Source organism: Amblyraja radiata, chromosome 1 (genome assembly GCF_010909765.2).
Source record: "Amblyraja radiata isolate CabotCenter1 chromosome 1, sAmbRad1.1.pri, whole genome shotgun sequence".
In the NCBI taxonomy this organism is placed as follows: domain Eukaryota; kingdom Metazoa; phylum Chordata; class Chondrichthyes; order Rajiformes; family Rajidae; genus Amblyraja; species Amblyraja radiata.
Window position 1 is genome coordinate 115904559 of NC_045956.1, and position 23940 is coordinate 115928498.

The window sequence follows — 23940 nt, forward strand, 5'->3', positions numbered from 1 at the left end:
TAATGCAGCCTCCCAGCAATATTTGAATAAAAGCAGTGACTGATCAAAGGCAATGTGTAATTAAACCAGGGCGTTTAACTCTACCTTTACACCAGCCGAAAAAAAGTAATTTGGCTCACACCAGAAATGCAAAGGTTTTCTTTAAATGTTTGTTAATTTAAAACATTTAAATAGAAATCTGATATTTTCCCAACTATTTAAACTGATGAGATGCATTTGCACAACTAACATTGAGCTGCCCAACATTGTGCAGAAAAGTGGTTATGAGAGACTACTGTGGTTGGAGGACCTGCCATGGCTTGGTCTCGAAGTATGGATCAAGCCCAACCCAATAAGAACTTTAAATGGATTCACAAGGAACTACAGATACCAACATCTCAATATTCTGGAGTAACTCAGCAGGTCAGGCAGAGTCTTTGCGGGACATGGAATGGTGACGAATTGGATCAGGGCCCGATCCAATGATTTAAATAAATTATTTAAATGAATAATTTAAATTACTGCTGAACTACCTTAATGTAAATTCATAGGCTTTTCAATGAAAATGCATTGCGTAATGGATGATCTTGTTTGAAACACTAATCCCCCCCCCCCCCCCAAGTTTGAAATTGCACATTTCAAAAATCTATAGTAAACTTTGCTCAGGGCAGAACCTTGAGCCTAACCACCTTAAATTACTTTTTCTATGTCCTTCCTTCAATCACAAGGTCAAATGTTCTGATGTTCAGGATCAGGGCATGAACTGCCAAGCCATTTATTGTCCATGAAAAGTTACCCTCGAGGTAGGGGTGAGCTCCCTATTTGCAACAACTACTGCAGCTTTACTGCTAAAGATACTCACATGGTGCTGTGGATAGGAAATACAAGGCTTTAGAGATTTAGACAAAATAAACGACAGTTCAGTAAGACATTTCCAAGTCGGGCAACTGAATTACTTTGAATTTGCAAGCAGTGGTATCCCATGTCCTTGTTACCCTTGTACTAACTACTTGGTTGTGTATCGGAGCATGGTTTAAGGGGTGTCATTCCATCGGTTCGAACTACTTCAGTACATTTACAAATGGCAAATACTGCAACCACTGTTCAAAAGTTGAAGGAATGAATATTTAAGATGGTCAATGGGGTGCCCATCAAGGAGGATGCTTCTAACTGCATCATTTTGGGCTTTGCTAGTGTTGGCACTGATTTCATCCAGGCATGTGAAGAGGGTGCACTATGTTGATTAGTGGCAAGAGGCAAGTCACAACCTGGCAGCCTTCGATCTGCCCTTTGCGATTCACTCGTGAGTTTTCGGTCAATGGTGACCTTTCCCCACACAAACACCCCCCCAAGGATATTGATTGCGGGGAACCGGCAATGTAATACTCTAGATTAAACCTTCACTAGTAAGAAAGTGATTCAAGATGACGACTCACCACCATCCTACAGCCAATTAGTAATATGCAAAAGCTGGCTTTCCTTGTGACAACCCAATCCTGATACACAAGTAAATCAGCAGAATGCATGAACTCAAGACAGACTCAGTCTGAAGAAGGGTCTAGACTGAAACGTCACCTATTCCTTTTCTCCAGAGATGTTGTTCAACCCGCCGAGTTACTCCAGCTTTGTGTCTATCTTCGATAAAATTATTAACTTGCTCAAGGTTAATGTTGAAGTAGCCACAGAAATAAAGTTCAAGCGAATCCTCACCTGGCCTTGAAGATATTGAACCACTGTTGCAATAGCTTCGCATCTTTGGTTACTTGTTTTTAATCGTTCTTTCAGCCTTGCAATTGATGCAACCTGCGTTTCACATGTAGCTTTGTAGTGAAGTAGCCCAGGGGGTCTCTTCTCAACTGTGCGCAAATCCAAAGGGTGTGTTGACAGGTTAGTTTGGGAGCCTGCCTTCTGTGCGGAGTTGGACTTCACCCAGGTTTTGTCAGCTAGCAAACAAAATTACAGGCATAAGTAATGTTGCACAATCCTGATAGGACAAAATTGATATACACAAAATTTTGTTTTTCACGATATCTTTCAGTTGTTGACTGTGCAAACAAGATCAACCTGTTATGAAAAACTAACCTCTCAAATATTAAAAATACACTTAACCAACGTTTTTTTGGGCATGTTATTTTCTGATCGTGACTGGTCTGGTTGATGGGTGGCACCATCTCTGTGAAAGGTTGAATCAGACATTGTTGTATCAAGCAGCTGCAAAAGAGGTACATGTTGTGCTTACGTTGCATTTATTGTCACATGTACCAATTGGTACAGTGAGATTTGAGTTACCATACAGCCACGAATAAAAAACACAATACACAATAGAATTTACCATGGACATCCCCACACAGCGGAATCAAAGTTTTCCACCGTGAGGGGAAGGCAATAAAGTTCAGTTATCTTCCTTTTGTTCACCCGTGGTCGGGCCTTTGAGTCCTCCGCAGTCGCCGCAATGGGCAGCTCGATGCCCAGGCCTTCCCGCCTGGACGATCGGAGCTCCGGTGTCGGAAAGGAAGAACACACCCAGCGGCCGCTTCCTACCGGAGACCGCGGCTCCCGAAGTCCACAGGCCGAGCTGGGCGGAGACCCAACACCGGCGACCCTCGGCAAAAGACCCCAGGATTCCAGGGTGTTAAAGTCAGCACCGCCCACGGCTGGAAGCTCCGCAACCCACAGCCCCATGGTGTTAAAGTCAGCAGGCCCAACACTCCGGAGGGTGAGAGGGGGGAGGGGTGAGAGGTGAGAGGGGGGGGGGGGTGAGTGGGGGGGGGGGGGTGAGTGGGGGGGGGGTGAGTGGGGGGGGGGTGAGTGGGGGGGGGGTGAGTGGGGGGAGGGGTGAGAGGGGGGAGGGGTGAGAGGGGGGAGGGGTGAGAGGGGGGAGGGGTGAGAGGGGGGAGGGGTGAGAGGGGGAGGGGTGAGAGGGGGAGGGGTGAGAGGGGAGTATGGATGGGAGGAGCGAAGGGGTGGGGGGGGAGAGGGGGGGGCGGAAGGAGTGGGGAGAGGGGTAGGGAGATGGATGGGGAGAGAGGGGGAAGAGGGAGAGGGTGTGGAGAGAGAAGGGGCAAGGGGCGGGAGATGAGGGGGCTGTGGGGGAGAGAGGGAGAGGAGGGAGAGGAGGGGAAGGAAGGGGGAGAGTGGGCGGACGGATGTGGGAGTCCAGCTGCGGGAGGCGTGGCGCGAGCGTACTTGGGCTGGGCGCGGGGCTTTAGTCCACAGCGGCGGGGGGGGCGGGGCCTGGAGGCAGGTGAGCCTTGATTGGTGGGAATGTGGGCATTGTGGCGTCAGCAGGTCAAGCGGCGATAATGTTTTTTAAAAAGAAACTTTTGTGATCAATTTTATTCAAAATCTACACACAAACACAGTTTTAAAAGTATACTGGACCAAGTGCAGACCCATTGGGTCTGGTCCCTGAACGTGCTTCAGACCCCTAGTACGGGGGGGGGGGAGGGCGAAAAGCAGCGGTTGAACATGCGATGTTTGGCTTGAGACAGCGTGACAGAGCCGGGCCAGGCACCAGTGGTTGGGAAAAATGTCGGCGTTTTTGGAGCAGAGCCGGGCGTCAGCAGCCGTTATGGTCGCTGGCCAGCAGGAGGCGACAAAATGAGTGAGTGGTGGGGGGGGGGGGGGGGGGGGGGATTTTATGAAAAAATGTGAACATAAAAATGTCCAAATGTTTTGAGGAGTGCATGAGTGAATGTAAAAGTGAATTAGCTAGCAAAATGGAAGAAATCACGGAGTTTCAGCGTATAGATAGATGATAGCAAAATATCCATTATCCTTTGAGAACAAAAATCTGAGAACACCCCCCCTTCCCCCCCTCCAAGAGTAACTGAATAAAATCTTGCTGAACTGGCCAAAAAGTTTTATAACAAAGTAGATGCAAACTGCAATGTGATACAATGTGCAGTCCGCAGCACAGCGACTGGAAAGATTGTTTGCAGAATATGAATCCACCATATCACAGCCTCAGCTGCGAAAATCAGAACAGTGCCACTTAGCTGTTACAGATGGAAATACAGATACCATGTAGGAACTGTATCACCAAAATATCATTCATTTATACTGCTCTTAACAAGGTGGTTAATTTACCTTATCTAGATCTGGGTGCACACAAGGTTCTATTTTCCTATCTCAGCAGCACCAAATGGACACAGCAGTGCTGAGTCCAGATTTCCATCCTCATTTGTTTCACTTCCCGGTTTTGTCACAGTGGAAATTTAATCCGATTGTTGCAAATTCAGATGCACAACCAATTTAGAGAAATATTAGCAAGTGCAATTTTATAAATAACAAATATTTTTTTTTTTTACATGAAGTACAATAGAAATAAAAACCAATTTTAGAGAATGAATTGGATACAGTGACATGTTAATGACGACTTAGACATTTATTTGCGGTACAGGTGCACAACCTTTTGTCCGAAAGCCTTGGGACCAGGCACTTCTCGGATTTCAGAATTTTTCGGATTTCCGAATGGAAGATTTTTAGCGTAGATTAGGTAGGTAGCGCGGGCGGCTTGAAAAGTCTGGAGCGGCTGCCTCCTCCCCAGAGACCGGGGAATCATTGTAAATCATTGCTTAAATGTTAGTCAGTTAGTTTGGAGGGATTTTATGTGGTGGGGGGGGGTGAAGGGGGAAACTTTAATTCTTAGTCCCCTACCTGGTCAGAGAGGCGGGGAGCGGGCAATGCCTTACCGGGTCGCCGTGCAGTAAGCTCCGGAGCGCTGTGGCCGCCGGCTCCCAACATCGCGGAGCTGGGGGCTGCGGGCGTCCGGCCGCGGGCGGTGCCGGTTGGAGCTCCGACCCCGGCAACTCTACCCCTGGCTGCGCGGCGCTCCAAATCCAGCGTCGTCCGCAGCCCCAGCTCCACGATGTTGGGAGTCGGCGGGTCGCCGTGCTGTAAGCTCCGGAGCGCTGTGGCCGCCGACACACAACATCCCGGAGCTGGGGTTGCTGGTGTCCGGCCGCGGGCCGCTCTGGATTTGGAGCGCCGCGCAGCCATGGGGTAGTGTTGCCGGGGTCGGAGCTACAACCGGCGCCGCCCGCAGCCGGACGCCCGCAGCCGCTACAGTAGTACAGACCTGGGTTGACCGTGGGTCTTTTCGGGTCAAGTTTGGCGCCAAACGTGAGCTTTGGTGTGCAGACGACATCCTGGAAAAAATGTCCGGTTTTCGGAGCTTTTCGGTTTCCGGAACTCCGGATAAAAGGTTGTGCACCTGTACCACTAAATATTCTGCGATTAATATTGCTAAAATTTCATTCTCTTCACTTTTAACCATAAAAAAAATGAAAATTAAGTCAAGCAGCTTCTTACAAACTCAGAGGCAAAACTTGATTTGATAAGGTCCCACATTGGAGATTAGTGGGCAAAATTAGAGCACATGGTATTGGGGTTGGGGGTAGGTTGCTGACATGGATAGAAAATTGGTTGGCAGACAGGAAACAAAGAGAAGGGATTATCGGGTCCCTTTCAGAATGGTAGGCAGTGACAAGTGGGGTACCATAAGGCTCAGTGCTGGGACCGTAGCTATCTATATTACTAAAACTCTGTTCTTGACCGGTTTTGGCGTTCTGTGCTGCGGTTTTCGAGAGTACGCTGCCACCTACGGCCGTCATTTTTGGCCACCTCGCTCAGAGCCCCCCTCCACCGCATGTGTGCCGAGAATTTTTCCCGTCGATGAAAATTGACAGAGATATTAATGTTTTTACAACATTCCCCATTCTCTCTGCTGCCCCTGCTGGAGGGAAGGGGAGGGACTATAATACCAGGAAGTGGTGTGCCTCAAGCAGTCTCTGCAAGTGGTGTGCCTCAATCAGTCTCTGCAAGTGGTGTGCCTCAATCAGTCTCTGCAAGTGGTGTGCCTCAATCAGTCTCTGCAAGAGGTGTGCCTCAATCAGAGCTTTGAATGACATTGACAAATGTCTACAGCACTGTGAGTACCCTTAATTTGGTTTGAAAATGAAAATATGGTTAGAGATAAAAAAGCACTGGCTGCAAATGGTTGTTTGGGTTTGGGTTGAAGTAAAAAGGCACTCTCTCCTTCCCCCCCCCACCCCTCTTCCCCCCCCCCCCTTTTTCCCCCCCTCTTCTCCCCCCCCCCTCTTTCCTCCCCCTCCCCCCCCTCTCTCTCTCTCTTCCCCCTCCTCCCCTCCATTAGCGTGAGTGCGGGGGGGGGGTAGTTAGTGTGTGACGCTGCATGCCGCCTCCCCCCCCCCACAACCGCACGTTGGGGGAACAGACCCAACGGGTCTGCACTTGGTCTAGTATACAATATATATCAATGATTCAGATGAAGTGATTAAAAGTAACATTAGCAAATTTGCAGATGACACAAAACCGGGTGGCAGTGTGAACTGTGAGGAGGATGCTATGAGGATGCAGGGCGACTTGGACAGGTTGGGTGAGTGGGCAGATGCATGGCAGATGCAGTTTAATGTGGATAAACGCGAGGTTATCCACGAGGCAAAAACAGGAAGGCAGATTATTATTATCTAAATGGTGTTAAGTTGGGAAAAGGGGAAGTACAATGGGATCTGGGGGTCCTTGTTCATCAGTCACTGAAAGTAAGCATGCAGGTACAGCAGGCAGTGAAGAAGACTAATGGCATGTTGGCCTTCATAACAAGAGGAGTTTAATATAGGAGCAAAGAGGTCCTTCTGCAGTTGTACAGGGCCCTAGTGAGACCACACCTGGAGTATTGTATGCAGTTTTGGTCTCCAAATTTGAGGAAGGACATTCTTGCTATTGAGGGAGTGCAGCGTAGGTTCACAAGGTTAATTCCTGGGAGGGCGGGACTGTCATATGTTAATAGAATGGAGCGGCTGGGCTTACATACTCCGGAATTTAGAAGGTTGAGGGGGGATCTTATTGAAACATATAAGATTAAGGGTTTGGACGCGCTAGGCTGGAAACATGTTCCCGATGTTGGGGGCGTCCAGAACCAGGGGCCACAGTTTAAGAATAAGGTGTAAGCCATTTAGAACGGAGATGAGGAAATACTTTTTCCACAGAGAGAGTTGCAGGTCTGTGGATTTCTCTGCCTCAGGCCGGTTGTAGGCCGGTTCTCTGGATGCTTTCAAGAGAGAGTTAGATAGAGCTCTTAAAGATAGCGGAGTCAAGGGATATGGGGAGACGGCAGGTGCCGGTTCTCTGGATGCTTTCAAGAGAGTTCGATTGATAGTGGAGTCAAGGGATAAGGGGAGAAGGCAGGATCGGGGTACTGATTGGGGATGATCAGCCATGATCACATTGAATGGTGGTGCTGGCTCAAAGGGCTGAATGGCCTACTCCTGCACCTATTGTCTAATGGCTAAAATCTTTATGCAATTCATCTTTTACAGTTTTACACCATTATTCCCACCATGAACCAGAACGAAAAATTATTGCAAATATTTGGAGTGGATTTAAGAGTAATTATGTTGAACACGATAGGACCATAGGTCCATCTTACAATGTACAACAAATAGAAATCCGCGACTTGCTTGCACAAAGAATTTTAACATCCATATTCATTGAAACAACGTTCAAGAGGCTACATAACTGGCACCAAACCACAAACTTAAACATACTGGATACACCACATATGGTCTGACTGCATTCAGCAGCAAACATGTTTAGTGACAATCCCCTTCTCAAACTCTTAGTTGCACGTCTCAAGTCTCACTATTTGGACTTGGTTACATTGTTCCTTCATTATCACAGTTATAGACAAAATTAAAGCCTCAGATTTAGCTTCTTGCATCAGTGTTTTCTCCAATTTCAGATAAACTCATGGCAGTTTTGCAAGCTCCAATGTAACCCTTGCACAAGTATCGAGCAAACTATAGTCATTTTCCCCAAGTTAAATATATAACTAAAAATAGGGAATGGACCATTTGTATTTTCAAAATCATGGCTGAAACTACAACTCAATGGCATTTCCCACTCTTTAAACTTTCGATATACAGTGCAGAAACAGACTCTTTGGCTCAGAGTCGTCCCGACCAGTGATCACCCTGTACACTAGCACTACCCTACACACGCGGGACAACTTCCAATTTTTTACTGAAGGCAATTAACTGATAAAGCTGAAGGTTAACTGTGACGTGGGAGAAAACCGGAGCACCGGCTAAAACCCACGTGGTCACATGGGGAACGTGCAAACATAACCCGTATCCAGATCGAAGCCAGGTGCTGGCACTGTAAGGCAGCATCTCTACTGCTGCATCACTGTGCCGCCTAAAATTCACATCCAAATTCAAACGGCTTTCAGCAAGTAATAGGAACCAGAAGATAGCAGACATGGAATGAGCTGGCAGAGCAAGAAGTTGAGGCAGGTACATTAACATTTAAGACATTTGTGTAGGTACATAGATAGTACAAATTAGAGGTAAATTCATCTAAATGGGGCTAGCTTAGATGAGCATCTCGGTTGCATGGACAAGTTGGACTGAATGATTTGTTTTAGTGCTGAGATAGTCTATATGCTCTTAAAGTGAAAATCCTGATACTTCATGCAGCAAGAGCATTGGGATCCTAAAATTATCCACAAATTACCACATTGGCAAATGGCAGAGCAGGGGAGTGGAGATTGTGTTTATACAGAGCACAGCACATCTTAATTTAAAATTGACACGAGAATGCAGACAATTCAGCTTTAATATGGATATTCAAAATGCATTGAAATACTTGCAGAGAAATACTATCTGGGATTTCTTTATATAGCAGTAGGAGGTGAGGAGGATGGGTCACAACTGTTAAGGGCCTGTCCCACTTAGGAGACCTAAACAGCAACCTCTGGTGACCTTGCCCGTCACCCAAAAAAAAAAAAAAAAATCAAGGTCAAGGTGACCTGCAACCTCCTACCACCTCCCACGCACATGTTGAAAACCTTCCTCGACTATGAAGAAAACCAGCTTCGACTAGACCTGCGACTAACAAATTATCGATTTTTAAAACGGCAGCCTATTTTTAGTTGAGGACGGTTTTAATCATGATGAAAAAAAAATAGCAGCAACCTGGATGAAACCTCGACCACGTGGAAACCACTTTCGACCATTAGGGAGTGACCAAAACCTCCTGTGACCTCATGGAAACCTTGGGTGGCAGGCAAGGTCACCAGGGGTTGCTGTTTAGGTCTCCTAAGTGAAGTGGGACAGGCCCTTTACAAAACAAAAGAACTGAACACCCAAAAGAGGCTTGAATACATTTTTTGCAAGCCAATTCTTGTAAATAGGATAGGTGTATTAGATCATTGACCTTTCAACATTAGCAACAAGTTTGATGAAACATGCAAACTGCCTCTTTCCAATTGCTGCCCGACCTGCTCACTATCTACAGCATTTCTTGACTGCGGCCTCTCCCACATCCACTCCCATTATTGTGCAAAAACACTCAATTTTAGTCATTACTGACAAGGTCTTCAGTTTAGTCATTTCTTTCTTAGTATAGTCGAGGTGGTGGATTGTAAAACTACAAGGGTGTGCAATTAGATTCAGAATGGCTAGCTTTTGTTCAAAGTACAAAACAAAAACGTGAACTTTAGCTCTAGCAATGAGAATGGAGAAACGACGAAAATTATGAATTAATATTAACTTTTGAAAGCTAACACAGAACAGAAGCTCATCTTCAATATGCTGGGCACTAAGTAGCTTTGTAACGGGATCAAATTCTAACATCAAGAAAATCTGGTTAAAATGGTAATCACATGCATATTTTTCCACAACATAGCTGAAATACTCCTAACAAACATTGGTTCTCAATAGAATTTATTTGCTTTCAAATGGTAAATATTTCTATCAAATATGCACCTCGGCAGACACTTACAGAAAATATTCAAGAGCTACAATTTGATGCTGTTTATCAGCTGGTTTAAACAATGCTAATTCTGTCCTTTTAAATGCCAAAACACCATTTTAATGTCACTTTTTATAAAATAGACACTTCATCCAAGTATTTCAAAGTGACAGCCAAAGAGATCATATTCACAAAAGCCAAATTAAAAACATTAATTTTGTATATAAATTACCAAGAGATGAGCAAATGTCACCATATATTTACTCAGATTTCTGCACGTTAAAAATGTGTTTACACAGTATTTACTACTTGCAATCAAGTACTTGGCTCCCGCCCCAGGTACATCACAAACCTTTCCGAAAAACAATGGTGTTCTTTCTGTATGCTGACAGAAATTGAAGATTTTGGAACAACCCTTTTACAGTCAGTCGGACACGGACTTTCGTTAACGATATTCTTGTAATCCAGAACATTTCTTCCAGATAATGAAAAACTGAAGGATGAAACAATGCTCATGTGCAATCACAGCACAAGTTTCATCACCATCGCCAAGCAACGTAAAATGTGATTTCACAAAACTCAAAGAAATTAGAATTCAAATATGCCAAAGCTTCATCAACACAGAGATGTTTTCAGAGAGGGCGACATATCCATTTGGCAGGGTTTTCCTTTGCAGTTGTGTCACAAAGATTGAGCTGCCGGCAAACCATCCCACCAAATCAAAACAAGCCTGCCCCAAATTGCACTGCTGTTTCATGGTTAATCAGTTCCAAAAACATGTGGGGGTGGGGGCAGAAAATGAAAAAAAGCAATTTCTAATTATGGGTTTTAAATCAAGATTGAGCTTTACATTAAAATTATACTTATTAAAAATCAGCTCTGCCAAAAGCAATTTAAAACTGAAGGATAAAAAGCTGAAGATTATTTTTTGAAAAATAATTTGTATTCCTCAAAGGAATTCTGGTGCCTTATTGTTCCGTAAACAGGTTTCCTGTGCAAATCTGCAGAGGTTGAGTCCCACGCCCCGTCTCAGATTGAGAGACATGGAAAGATGCAATTGACGGGAATTTGTGCACATTCACATTGTTCAATGCTTGGCCTTAACTATACAGTGTTTAAGACAACACAAAATGTATAATTATATATCCAATGCATCTTGTCAAATGCCAAGAATTTAAAAAAGTGATCTTTACGTTTCAATTCACAGGTAGAAAGGTAGACTGCAATCAGGAAGTTTAGCATGAAATTTAAGAAAATTCCAAATTGATTGATTTCAGCTTTAAAAAATATGTATAATTAATGTTTTTGAACAGGGTATTTAAGCATCTCAAAGCTAGAATTTGACTCGCTTCATTTTGAATTGTACCTACAATTGCATCATGACAGGTGGAGATTTAGAGCAAGTATATAAAGTGGAATTTTATCAATTCCTCAGTAACTGGCACCGTGAACTAGAAGATTGTTGTACCTGATTCTTGTACTTGTACCTTTTGAACACCTTTTGAACAGGTACCTTGTACCTGTACCTTTTGAACATCATTCAAAAGGAGGAAATGAGCCACCTTTGTCTCATTTGGCATGTGCCAACAGACACTATTCAGGGCAATTTGTTAAAGCACAATAACGGCTAGCATTCTCCTTCATTACAACAGTTTATAAAATTGCATCTTCATTCTGATTTCTGACATAGATTACATCTCTGTGAAAAGGCAAATATTAAATGCAAAAGAGCACTTTTAATTTCATTGAACTTCCTGAACAAACGGAAGTATTATTTTGCACAAAGATGAGAACAGTATCCCAGCTGTTTGGGGAAGTTACATCATCACTTTCCTTTGAGAAGTCACTGGAGGAGAACAAAATAATGCGCAAATTTACTGACGTTTGGCATTAGCCAGACGTGTGAAACATGGATTTATGAAAATTGTAAGCGATGCAATATCTCAGCTTCTGGTGCTGCATATATCAAGTGGTGACATGAGCAGAATTTGAAATTAGACTGCTTGAATGGCCATGTATTATTCAAGTTAAAGTACATGAATATGCACATGCATTGTAATGAGTGTACTGCTAATTCAATGAAAATGCATGCTTTGTTGAGCCATTGGAATAAATGTTTCCACAACGTGGGAAAATTCCTGCTGAATCAATAGCATATATTTCAGGCAAACAATACTGGTGTCTTTCGCTGCTTTCTGGGAGCCATAAACATATTTCATAAGGAGGCACAAGATGTTTCCACTCTCAACCCCACAGCTGCCCCTCAGTGCAGCTCCAACAGCAATTGACACACAAGACTTGCAACACGCAAGTTGCAACTGTGCAGACAGGGCAGTTCTAGGAAATCTCCTTGTTGCTAAATACTTTAATTCTCCTTCCCATTCCCACACCGACCTTTCTGTCCCAGGCCTCAAAATGAGAATTGGAGGAACAACATCAAGTCGCACCAGCTTCTAGTTTTCACCCAACAAACAGTTAATAATGGCCCATTTCCTTTATCATTGTTACTTTTTTGCATATCGTTCATTCATTATTCTATATTTCTACATCGTCTATATCTCTCGTTTCCCTTTTTCGTGACTTTCAGTCTGAGGAAGGGTCTCAACCCGAGACGTCCACCATTTCTCTCCAGAGATGCTGCCTGTCTTGCTGTTACTCCAGCTTTTTATGTCTATCCTCGGTTTAAACAAGCATCTGCAGTTCCTCCCTACTCTGTTCCAGTGAACGTCAACAGCAGCTTAATTACAACCTAGTTTCATTCTGGGGCAAAGGAATGCAAAAAAGGTTACAAAAAAAACAACAATTATTTCGTATTGAAGAATTGTTTTGAAATTCTTTTACTTCAATAAGCGAGTTCGGTATTCGAAAAAATGCAAGGAATCATGGGACTTGTCAAAGGTCATTCATGATAAAGAAAAAGCGAACGAAGCGTGGCTGTACAAGCTGTGTTTACATTCTTATTTTTATTCAGAATTTATGTAAAAATATTTAATCTGAGGAACAGGGGTGCCAGGTAGCAGGTGAGCAGGGTGTAACAGCGCGAGAGGGACAGATGTGAGTGGGAGACAGGGGGAGAGACTGGGTGGGCTGAGAGACATTCTCAGTAGCTGCGCGCACATAGACCTGCGCCTCATCCGCAGCCAAGATCGAACCTGGGTCCCCGGCACCGCAAGCACTTCCGAACCACCACTGGACTGTTTCTCACCCCCCCCCCCCGGGGGCAGCCGATGATGTCCAGGACTACGGGACATCGGCCCGGAGCAGCGGCGGCCCCAGGCCCACAGCCAGCACGGAGACGAAACGCCAACTCTAGCCCAACCCTGCTCCAACTCCCGAGGAACCCACTCCCCGACGGGCCGGGGACCGCCAGCCAACCCCCCCGGTGCCGAAAAAATGCCGCGCACCAGCCATCAATAGGGACACACACAAAACGCTGCAGCAATTCAGCTGGACAGGCAGCATTCACGGAGAAAAGGAATAGGTGACGTTTCGGGTCGAGACCCTTCTCCAGAGTTGCTGCCTGACCCGCCGAGCCACCACAGCACCCCATATGCATCCCTGCCGGCATGAAGGGGGCCAACCGACAGGACAAGGTAAGAGGCACAGCCGACGGTCCCCAGCCCACCGGGGAACAGGCCTCCCGGGAGCCGCAGCAGAGCCGAGTCGGAGCCAGCGTCTCCCCCCCCTCCCTTCCACGCTGACTGCAAGCCCGGGGCCGCCATCTCGCCAGTCCATGGCTGCCGGCCAACCCGGAGGGACAGGCAGAGCCAAGCTGGAGACAGCATCTCTACCCCGCGCCGGCTGCAAGCCCGAGCCCATCACCGCCCCTGGCTGGCGCCCCGCCATCCCAAAGTCACCCCAGTCACCCCCGGGCAGGGACGGGACACCCAGGAGGGGAGGGGGACGGCCCAGCATCAACTCCACAGCACCCGCAGCACCAGAGACCCGGGTCCTACCCCGATCATGGACGAATCGCAGGCCTGCACAGGCGCAGCAACACAGCTGCCGAGAATGTTTATCGCGAGTGGCCTATGACCTGGGCGTGCACAGTCGGAATACCAAACTTGCTTATTAAGACACTTTGCTAAATGCAATTTATGTGCACTCCTGGGAGTCTCATACATGTAGCAATGTTACAAAATGTTGAGATTTTAAAAATCAAGTCTGTAATTTATCCCATCAGATAAAGCATAAAAATAAGTTTAATTTGACACCTAATTCACTTTCATATCTCAAGTATTTTAAAAGTTATGGCCATTTTCATACTCGGAAATGAGCATCTTGTTCCCTATTGATTTTCTATGGACATAACAAAAAAGTTGTGATCGTGAACAGTCAAAAGCCCATAACTTTCTTAAAAATTAAGAGAACTGAATGAAATTTTCAGTTATCATAGATTGAAGCATTCTGAAACAAATATAAAATAATCTTACTTGGATGACCTGAAATTAAAGCATATAATTAGTTAGTTACCTAATTGTAGCTAATTTCAGACTTCAATTACTAGATCTAAACATCTATCCATTTCTTAATAAATGATTAACATTTTTAAATAGCCTAAATGTCCAAATAATATTCACAAATAATTCACAATAAAACATGATTTTTAAATCTCATTTACATTAATTTATAGGCCAAATGGAAGGAATTCAGTGTTCAATTGCTGTAAATAAATGTCCATTTAAATCAGCTTTCTAGTGGGTCCCTGTGGAACGCGCTGGTTTAGAACGTTCACATTGCGGTAGATTTGTGCCCCAAATGCCCAGAAAAATACTGCGCGATATAATGGGCCCAAATTGAGCTACTCGCAATATTAAACTTTGTATAAAGGGATCTTTAGAAGCCCTTTTTAATGTAAAAATATGCAGCATACCTTCTGCTATCTGCTTTATGAGACCCTGCGGTTGCTGGCGGTCGCGGGTTTAGAGATTGATTTTTAAACTACTATAACTATTATTCAAGGCCTTTAAACCTAATAATAGCTTTTGCGACGGGGTCTTCCAGCGATTTTTCGTTAATAATTAACTAGGCTGAACATCTTCGATTTGAACAGCCTAGAGAAAATCGCGTTTTAAACCCGCCCCCTCTAAACGGCGCCAAAATCGCGCACACGGGCAGCAGCAGATTTTCAAAGACGCTTCAGGTAGGCTTTGCAACATACCTAATACATGGTCAATCTAAGGACTCTTTTGAAATCCTTTTAATGGAAGCACTAGACTATTGCGACGTTTCAATACATTAATTGGATGTAATGCACAGATGCAACAAAGTCAACTTTCCCTCGTACTTCGCTGTTCAAGTCCATTCCATTCAGAGATGTACAATAAGAATAGGTTGAATATCAAGTTACTTGCACCAAAGGGATTGTAAGTGAGATCAACTCTTTCTGTAATACAAGGAGATCAAGACAACAACAGAAAACTGTCAACTCCATGATATTGTTATTATTTGCTGGAGTTATAATAGATTTTACACATGGTTATTTCCGAGCAAAGATCACTCATTGAAAAGTTGAGAACTAATAATCTGGTCACCATCTCCTGCACAAAATCTTAACTATCAGCCAACATAAAACAGGAGCAGAAACTACATTCGAAATTCAGAAAGTTATTGAACTAACATTAAAAAGTTGCTTCACTCCCCAGGAGGCAGCATGACTTCAGTATTTCCAGCATTATCTTATTTTAAGGACATTACACAATGAAAATAGAGATGGCTTGATGGATGAAGGGTCAGTGCACTTTTGGGAAGGACGCAAGGGCAGTTACAAGGAGGAGAGAAAAGATCAAGAAGAGGCAGGATCTGGAGACAGCCTCAAGTAGTAGTATGGGTAAGCCTTCAGATGGGTAGGAACTTAAAAGCATGAGGGTGAAGCAAGCAAGCCTCAACTCAAGCTCGAATTCCCGGACATAGGGGTGTAGAAAGAAAAATGAGAAAAATTCGTACCACGTTTAAGCACAAGAACAAGGGGACTCGCATTTAAAAACTCAATTAACTAAAATTTAAGGAACTTGAATTTCCAAGTTTAACACATGCCATTTACTGAGAAGCCACATTATCAACAAGGTTACACATAATTTACTGTTGTAAACAAAATAAAGTAAATAACTGGCTCTAGGAGATGAGCGGTGCTTCAGACATGCAAAAGTACAGAAATCAAAATAAGTGTACATCCAGCCTTCATTTACAGCTGAAAGTGACTTTTTCGTAAACTAGCATCTGCTGATCCGTATCTGCCAAATAAGCTTTGCCCTGCCCTTCCTCTTCCAGCTTTCTTCTTCATCCCCCCCCTCTCAACCCCCCAAAAAAGTCTGAAGGGTCCAGCATCTAAACTTCTCTCCATATTCTCCGGAGATGCTGCCTGACCCCCCAGTTACTCCAACACATTGTTATTTTTCCTGCCAAATAAACATTTCTTTGCAGTTTGTACAAGATTGTGCAGTGGTGCCTTGTCTTTTGCAATGATACATCTTTAACGATAGAATCTGCCTAGACGGAACTGATTGAGTCAATTTCAATGCATACTTTGAGCGTAAGGTTAGATAGACTGCAGATCATTCATGTTCTTTTGTGGTCATTTAAAATTAGCTTACACAAAATCAGACTCTAGACAAGCTAAAATGCTGGCACAAGGATTATTTACATTTGAATTTTGGAATGGCAAAATATTTCTGGATTTGTCGTTTTTAAAGGAATGGGATCTTTTTCCATTTAACACATTAAGTTCCACTTCAACTTGAAATATGTTGAAGCTAACTCTGGAAAACATTATGGCTGCAAGTTGATTTTTTACTAGGGTAGATGACTCAAGCCCAGAGTCACCAAGAAATCAATGCTCTTACTGTCAAATTAAATACACTTTTTTTTTCCCATGCACTGACAGAAATTTAGTCCAACTAAAACCCATCTGCCTCGGCCAAAAATACAGAAGAATTATATTTCCCTGGTGGTATGGTGGAATTTAAACATTCACTCACATTATCTGGAATGAGCTAAGCATCAGTTTGTCAGCATAACAAACACCAATCTTTTGTAAAACCTTTCTGGTTTGCCTTCAGGGGAAAACCTGGTGCCCTTGCATCGCCTGGTGAATGTACAGTAGACTGTCCTCCAACTGGTCGCCAGTTGGATAATAGCATATTAAAGGGTTGATCTTCAATCAGACTGTACGTTGGAACTGATGAAAATTAAGAAAACCTACACTAGGTTGCTGCAGTTTAAGGACAATTAGATATTGAAAGCCAGTTTGATAACATCCACATCCTGTACCAAAACTACATCAAGACAAAGGAATTATCAAGCTATTCTATATAACCCTCCATCACTCCCTTCTTCCCCCATTTAAACCCCCCTCCCTCACACCATGCCCTACCTGGACTCCTACCCATTTCTCCCCTCCTTAATTTCTGTCCTTTCATCTCTAGTCTTTGTCCAACCATCTGCTGATCAAAAAAGCCTCATCACCTGCATGCATCCCCCTAATACCCATTAAGGGTGGCAGGGTGGAGCAACAGTAGAGTTGCTTCCTTACAGCACCAGAGACCCAGGTTCAATCCTGACTACGGGTGCTGCCTGTTCGGAGTTTATACATTCTCCCTGTGACCTGCGTGGGATTTCTCCGGGTGCTCTGGTTTCCTCGAACAATCCAAATTGTAGGTTATTTGGCTTTGGTAAGAATTGTACCTAGCGTGTGTAGGATTTAATTAATGTGCAGTGATCGCTGGTCGGCGCAGACGCGGTGGGCAGAAGGGCCTGTTTCCGCATTGTATCTCTAAACTAAACCCGCCAGGCTTTGCCCAGCCCCATCTCTATCAATTTTCTAATCTCGCCCCATTCTTCAATCAGTCTGTCGCAGCCTGACCCAAATCATTACCAATCCGTGTTCTCGAGAAATGCAGCTTGACCACCAGCTGAGTTACTCCAGCACTTTGCCTTTGAGCTAATTTCCAACTCAGGTCAGGACAAACACCATCCAGGACAAACCAATATATTCAAACATTTGGCATTAATGCTCATTCCCTCCATCATTAGGACACCAAGTTTAGTGTAAACCATCTGCAACAGCAGTAAAGCTGGGGAACAGGCTCTTTGCCCATTATATCCACAGAGATCATGATGCTAATCTGACTAAACCCAGCTGCCGCTAACTGGTCTGCCGGCCTGTTCATGCATTTGCCAAAATGCTTCAAACTTTGCTATTGGATCTGCTTCTACCACCTCCCAAGGCACCACATTCCAGGCAGTCGCCAATCAAAAAAAGTTGCCTTGCTCATCTTTACCCTCTTCAGTCGTGTCCCTCCCCCCCACTCCCCAAAACCTACATCCTCCAGCATTTCACATTTCTACCAGAGGAAAAAACTGACTACCTACCTAATATAGATGCCTCAATTTTATTTACTCTGTTAACTTAAACATTCAAAGCCCTGATTAACAAAGGCAAGCATTTGATCTGCCTTTTATTAACTACACTATCAATTAATGTTGCCACTTTCATCGAGCTATGGACTTGCAGCCCAAGTTCCTTCCAATACCAATGTTTTGAAGGGTCCTGCCATTTACTGCATACTTTCCTCTTGCATTGGACCTCCCAATATTCAGCATCACAAACTTGTCCAGATTAAACTGTGCCTACTATCTCTCCCCCTCCCCCCAATTTCCAATTGATCTATATTCTGCCTTTTTATTTGACAATCTTACCACCCACAACTGCCATATTTTTAATGTCATATGCAAACTTACTTGACAGTTCACAGACCAATTGTCAGAAAATGCTCTGACCTCTGCACTGTGTATGACAGAGCTAATTTTGTTTCCAAATTACCAACTCACCATGTGTTCTTTGCAATAGCCTACCACGAGCGATCATGTCAAACACTTACTAAAATCCATGTAGAAACATACACTGCCCTACCCTCAAATCAACATTGCCACCTTGAAATCCTCAAAACTACAAAAGGCTCAGATTACTTGATGTGGCTAACTACTGCACAACTGGCTTACAATGGTTGCTGACAAAATGAATAGGTTAAAAAGGATGCAGGAAAGAACTGCAGATGATGGTTTAAATAGAAGATAGACACAAAATGCTGGAGTAACTCTGTGGAACTGGCAGCATCTCTGGAGAGAAGGAATGGGTACATGTTTTAGTCAGTTGCAGATTAGATTTGAGATACAGCGCAGAAACAGGCTCTTCAGCCCACAGAGTCAATGCCGACCAGCAATCAACTTGTACACAAGCACTATCCTACACACTAGGGACAACTTACAATTTTACAACTTACAACCTACAAAGCTAATTAACCTACAAACCTATACGTCACTGAACTGTGGGAGGAAACCTGAGCATCCGAAGAAAATCCACGCGGTCACAGGGAGAATATACAAACTTCGTACAGACAGCGCCCGTAGTCAGGATCAAGCCCAGGTCTCTGGTGCTGTAAGCCAGCAACTCTACCGCTACATCATCGGTTTAACAACTAATTCTGGACAGGAAAGTAAATTTAAAGAAATTAAATGTATTAAATGTAAACAGCTGCATTTGGGAACAAATCTTTATTTTAGCATTTTAGTATTTTAAGACAAGATATTTGCTGATCTTATAACGGCAGATTAAAGACTGGGGGTGGGGAAGCTGTGCAGGGGCGAAGCAGAAACCAATAACAGCCTATTTTATTGGTCACATGACAGCATGTTCAAACCTCAAAGCTGACACTCAGATGCAGGGATGGAATGGTGGGTGGGGAGTGTTTGAGCAGTACCAAGACAAGGAGTTCGGTACAATGTGGCAGCCTTGACAACTGCCGTTAATTCAATTTGCATAACCTTATTGACTTTAGAGCACATCATTCAAAAGGAATTCACAACAAAAGCCAACCTAAAATTCATTGGCGGGGGATTTAAGAATGCAGGCACAAAATGTGTCACACTGGCTTGTTGTGTTTCCAGTTTATTTTTGTCATAATGCTCATTTTGTCAGCATCATCCAGATTCCAAATTAAAACATCCTGATATTCATTAGACTTGAAATGTACTGCAGAGATGAAAAAGATTGAAGCTGTATGTGAACATTTGGATCAGGTTACTATCTAGTTTTAACTCCTTGGAAAACATAGGAAGACACAAAATGCTGGTGTAACTTAGCGGGACAGGTAGCATCTCTGGAGAGAAGAAATGGATGACGTTTCAGGTTGAGACCCTTCTTCAGAAATGTCACCCATCCTCTCCAGAGATATACCCGCTGTGTTACTCCAGCATTTTGTGTCTACCTTTGATTTAAACCAGCATCTGCAATTATTCCATATACATTTTGTCCTTGAAAAACATGACTTAACCCAATAAACAGGTTTGGTATATGGAAATGCATGTGAACTTTGAATTAGAAAGGGCACGCAGTTTGTACTCAAAGTTACAGACAATCAGTGTGTTGCAAAAGGGCTCAAATTCAGAGAACTACTCATAACTCAAATTACTCAGAAGTCAGAAATTACCAAACTGTGTGGAACACAAAAAGAGCATTATCAGAAGAGTGGCCATCATCCAGCTTCAGTGAGTGAGCAAGACAGCTCAGCAATCCCAGCTCTGGTTGACCCAGCCACTGACTGTTGCTGCTCACAGCTCACAGTGGAGAGGTTGAAGAAGTGCAAAAATTCCCTGTTCCCAAATGGCAGAAGATGCCTGCAGCATCAAGCAAATCCACCTTCATCCATCACGCCGTCTCCAAAACTCCATGCTAAATACCCCGCTCAACCCCCAAAATACCACCCGCAACCCTTTTCCTGCATATAGCTTGTCCAGTCCTTTTATCATTTTATACGTTTCTGTAAGATCCGCTCTCATCCTACTAAATTCCAGTGAATACAAGCCCAGTCTTTCCAATCTTTCCTCATATGACTGTCCTGCCATCCTGGGGATTAACCTTGTGAACTGCCTCAATAGTAAGAATGTCCTTCCTCAAAGAGACCAAAACAGCACATAATACACCAAACGTGGAATTACATTATACTGCATCTGCCCACTCACTCAACCTGTCCAAGTCACCCTGCAACCTCCTAGCATCCTCTTCGCAGTTCACACTGCCATCTAGCTTTGTGTCATCTGCAAATTTGCTTGTGTTACTTTTAATCCCATCTAAATCATTTATATATTGTAAATAGTTGCGGTCCCAGCACCGAGCCTTGCGGCACTCCACTCGCCACTGCCTGCCATTCCGACAGGGTCCCGTTTATTCCTTCTCTGTTTCCTGTCTGCCAACCAATTCTCTATCCATGTCAACACCTTACCCCCAATTCCATGTGCTCCAATGTTGCCCACTAACCTCCTGTGCGGGACCTTATCAAAGGCTTTCTGAAAGTCCGGATACACTACATCCACTGGCACCCCTTCATCCATTTTACTTGTCACACCATCAAAAAAATCCAGAAGATCAGTCAAGCAGGATCGCCCCTTCATAGATCCATGCAGAATTGGACTAATCATTTTACTGCTATCCAAATGCACTGTTATTACTTCTTTAATAATTGACTCCAGCATCTTTCCCACCACCAATGTCAGGCTAACTGGTCTATACTCCCCTGTTTTCTCTATTGCCCCTTTCTTGAAAAGTGGAATAACATTAGCTACCCTCCAATCCACAGGAACTGATCCTGAATCTATAGAACATTGGAAAATGATCACCAATGCGTCCACGATTTCTAGAGCCACCTCCTTTAGTACCCTGGGATGCAGACCATCAGGCCCTGGGGATTTATCAGCCTTCAGTCCCATCAGTCTACCCAATACTATTTCTCACCTAATGCTAATTTCTTTCAGTTCCTCTGTCTCCCTAGATCCTCTGTCCTCTAGTACATCTGGGAGATTGTTTATGTCTTCCTTAGTGAAAGCAGAACCAAAGTACCTGTTCAACTCTTCTGCCATTTCCTTGTTCCCCATAATAATTTCACCTGTTTCTGCCTTCAAGGGACCCACATTTGTCTTTACTAACCTTTTTCTCTCAACATACCTGAAGAAGCTTTTACTGTCCTTCTTTATATTCTTGGCCAGCTTACCCTTGTACTTCATCTTTTAACCCCATATTGCCCATTTTGTTACCTTCTGTTGTCATTTGAAATTTTCCCAATCTTCTGGCTTCCCGCTACTCTTTGCTTTGTTACACCTTTTCCATCCATAACTTCCCTTGTCAGCCACGGTGGCGTCTTACTCCTTGGTATCTTTCTTTCTCTTTGGAATGAAATGATCCTGCATCTTCTGGATTTGCCCAGAAATTCCTGCCATTGCAGTTCCACCGTCATTCCTGCTAGGATCCTTTTCCAGTCGACCTTGGCCAGCTCCTCTCTCATGCCAACATAGTCCCCGTTATTCAACTGCAACATTGACACTGATTTACAACGGGATCTGAAAGTAAGCATGCAGGTACAGCAGGCAGTGAAGAAAGCGAATGGCATGTTGGCCTTCATAACAAGAGGACTTAAGTATAGGAGGAAAGAGGCCCTTCTGCAGTTTTACAGGGTGCTAGTGAGACCACACCTGGAGTATTGTGTGCAGTTTTGGTCTCCAAATTTGAGGAAGGACATTCTTGTTATTGAGGGAGTGCAGCGTAGGTTCACAAGGTTAATTCCCGGGATGGCGGAACTGTCATATGCTGAGAGAATAGACCGGCTGCGCTTGTATACTCTGGAATTTAAAAGGATGAGAGGGTATCTTATTGAAACATAAGATTAAGGGTTTGGACATACTAGAGGCAGAAAACATGTTCCTGATGTTGGGGGAGTCCTGAACCAGGGGCCACAGTTTAAGAATAAGGGTAAGCCATTTAGAACTGAGATAAGGAAACTTTTTCACACAGAGTTGTGAGTCTGTAGAATTGTGCTTCAGAGGGTGGTGGAGGCCCGTTCTCTGGACACTTTCAAGAGAGAGCTAGATAAGGCTCTTGAAGATAGCGGAGTCAGGGGATATGGGAAGAATTTAAGAAGGAACTGCAGATGCTGGAACATGGAAGGTAGACAAAAGTGCTGGAGAAACTCAGCGGGTGCAGCAGCATCTATGGAACGAAGGAAATAGGCAACGTTTCGGGCCATATGGGAAGAAGGCAGGAACGGGGTACTGATTGTGGATGATCAGCCATGATCACTATGAATAGCGGTGCTGGCTTAAAGGGCATCTATTGTCTATTGTCCCTCTCAAATTGCAGAGAGCCGGATGTTTAACCCATGGATTGCCTATGCATTTAACTTCTGACAGGCAATTAATGCATCAATAACGTACACTTGACACGTTTGTAGTTAGATGAGTGTGAAGCTGCAATTGAAGTGTTGATCATTTGATATCAAGAACTCATCTTCACAAAAATATCATCCTTTTTTAGTCCTTCCAATAATAACATCCCTTTAAGCAATAACAATTAATATTATATAAACGCAAACGTAATCTGTAATTGGGTCTTAATCAGCAATTGCACTGTCGACAAATGTATTGAAAACTGTTGAGATTGTGAGAATGCAAGTAACTATTCATTTGGTTTGTGCTGAAGTTAAAGAATTCCATGGAGTGATTGAATGGGATTTTTTCATTTCTTCATGAAAATTGAATCCTTACAAAGGTTCATTGTCAACGCTTTTCACATCTGTCTGCGTGAATTATAACAAACACCATTCAAACAATTGGGATGGAGTTGCTGTTATTTTTCAAATGATACAAAAGATCTACTGTACGAATTACCAGATGACCAACCTTTGATGTCATGGAGAAAACAGGACTGCATTGACTTTTACATGATAATTCTATTCTATTATGAGAGTTAAGTAGATTTTTTGGCAGTTGGCTAATATCTAGATGGTTATCGCAGTACATTTCAGATAGGATTCAAATGAAGGGCAAATTAATAAATCGTAAAATTGAATGATGTTCAGTAGTGATGAACGTACTGACCAAACAATCCAACTTCTTTCCCACCCCCTTGTTTTCTTGATATAAGGAAGCTACCACCCCCTCCCCACCTCCCTTTCCTCTTCCACACCCGTCTTTCTTGCTCCCCACCCCTGTGCCCCACCTGGATTTGTACCCGCCCCTCTCCACCTATATTCATTCTTCTAGGTTGACAATTTGCAATGCTTCAATCCTCGTCTCACACCTTCTGTTTTTCATCTCTTGCTTTGCCCACCACCTGCCTTTCAATATACACACCCCCTCATT

At 43.8% G+C, this 23940-nt stretch overlaps 1 protein-coding gene across 3 annotated transcripts in view; it reads right to left on the reverse strand.

The window, feature by feature from the left end:
- The window catches only part of mtus1 (microtubule associated scaffold protein 1), a 148950-nt gene that overhangs the window by 40288 nt on the left and 84722 nt on the right, over positions 1-23940 (reverse strand). For all 3 annotated transcript variants that reach the window (XM_033029476.1, XM_033029459.1, XM_033029467.1), the window contains exon 7: positions 1690-1922. In XM_033029476.1, coding sequence (XP_032885367.1) covers positions 1690-1922 — 233 coding nt within the window. The remainder of the gene's footprint in view (positions 1-1689; positions 1923-23940) is intronic.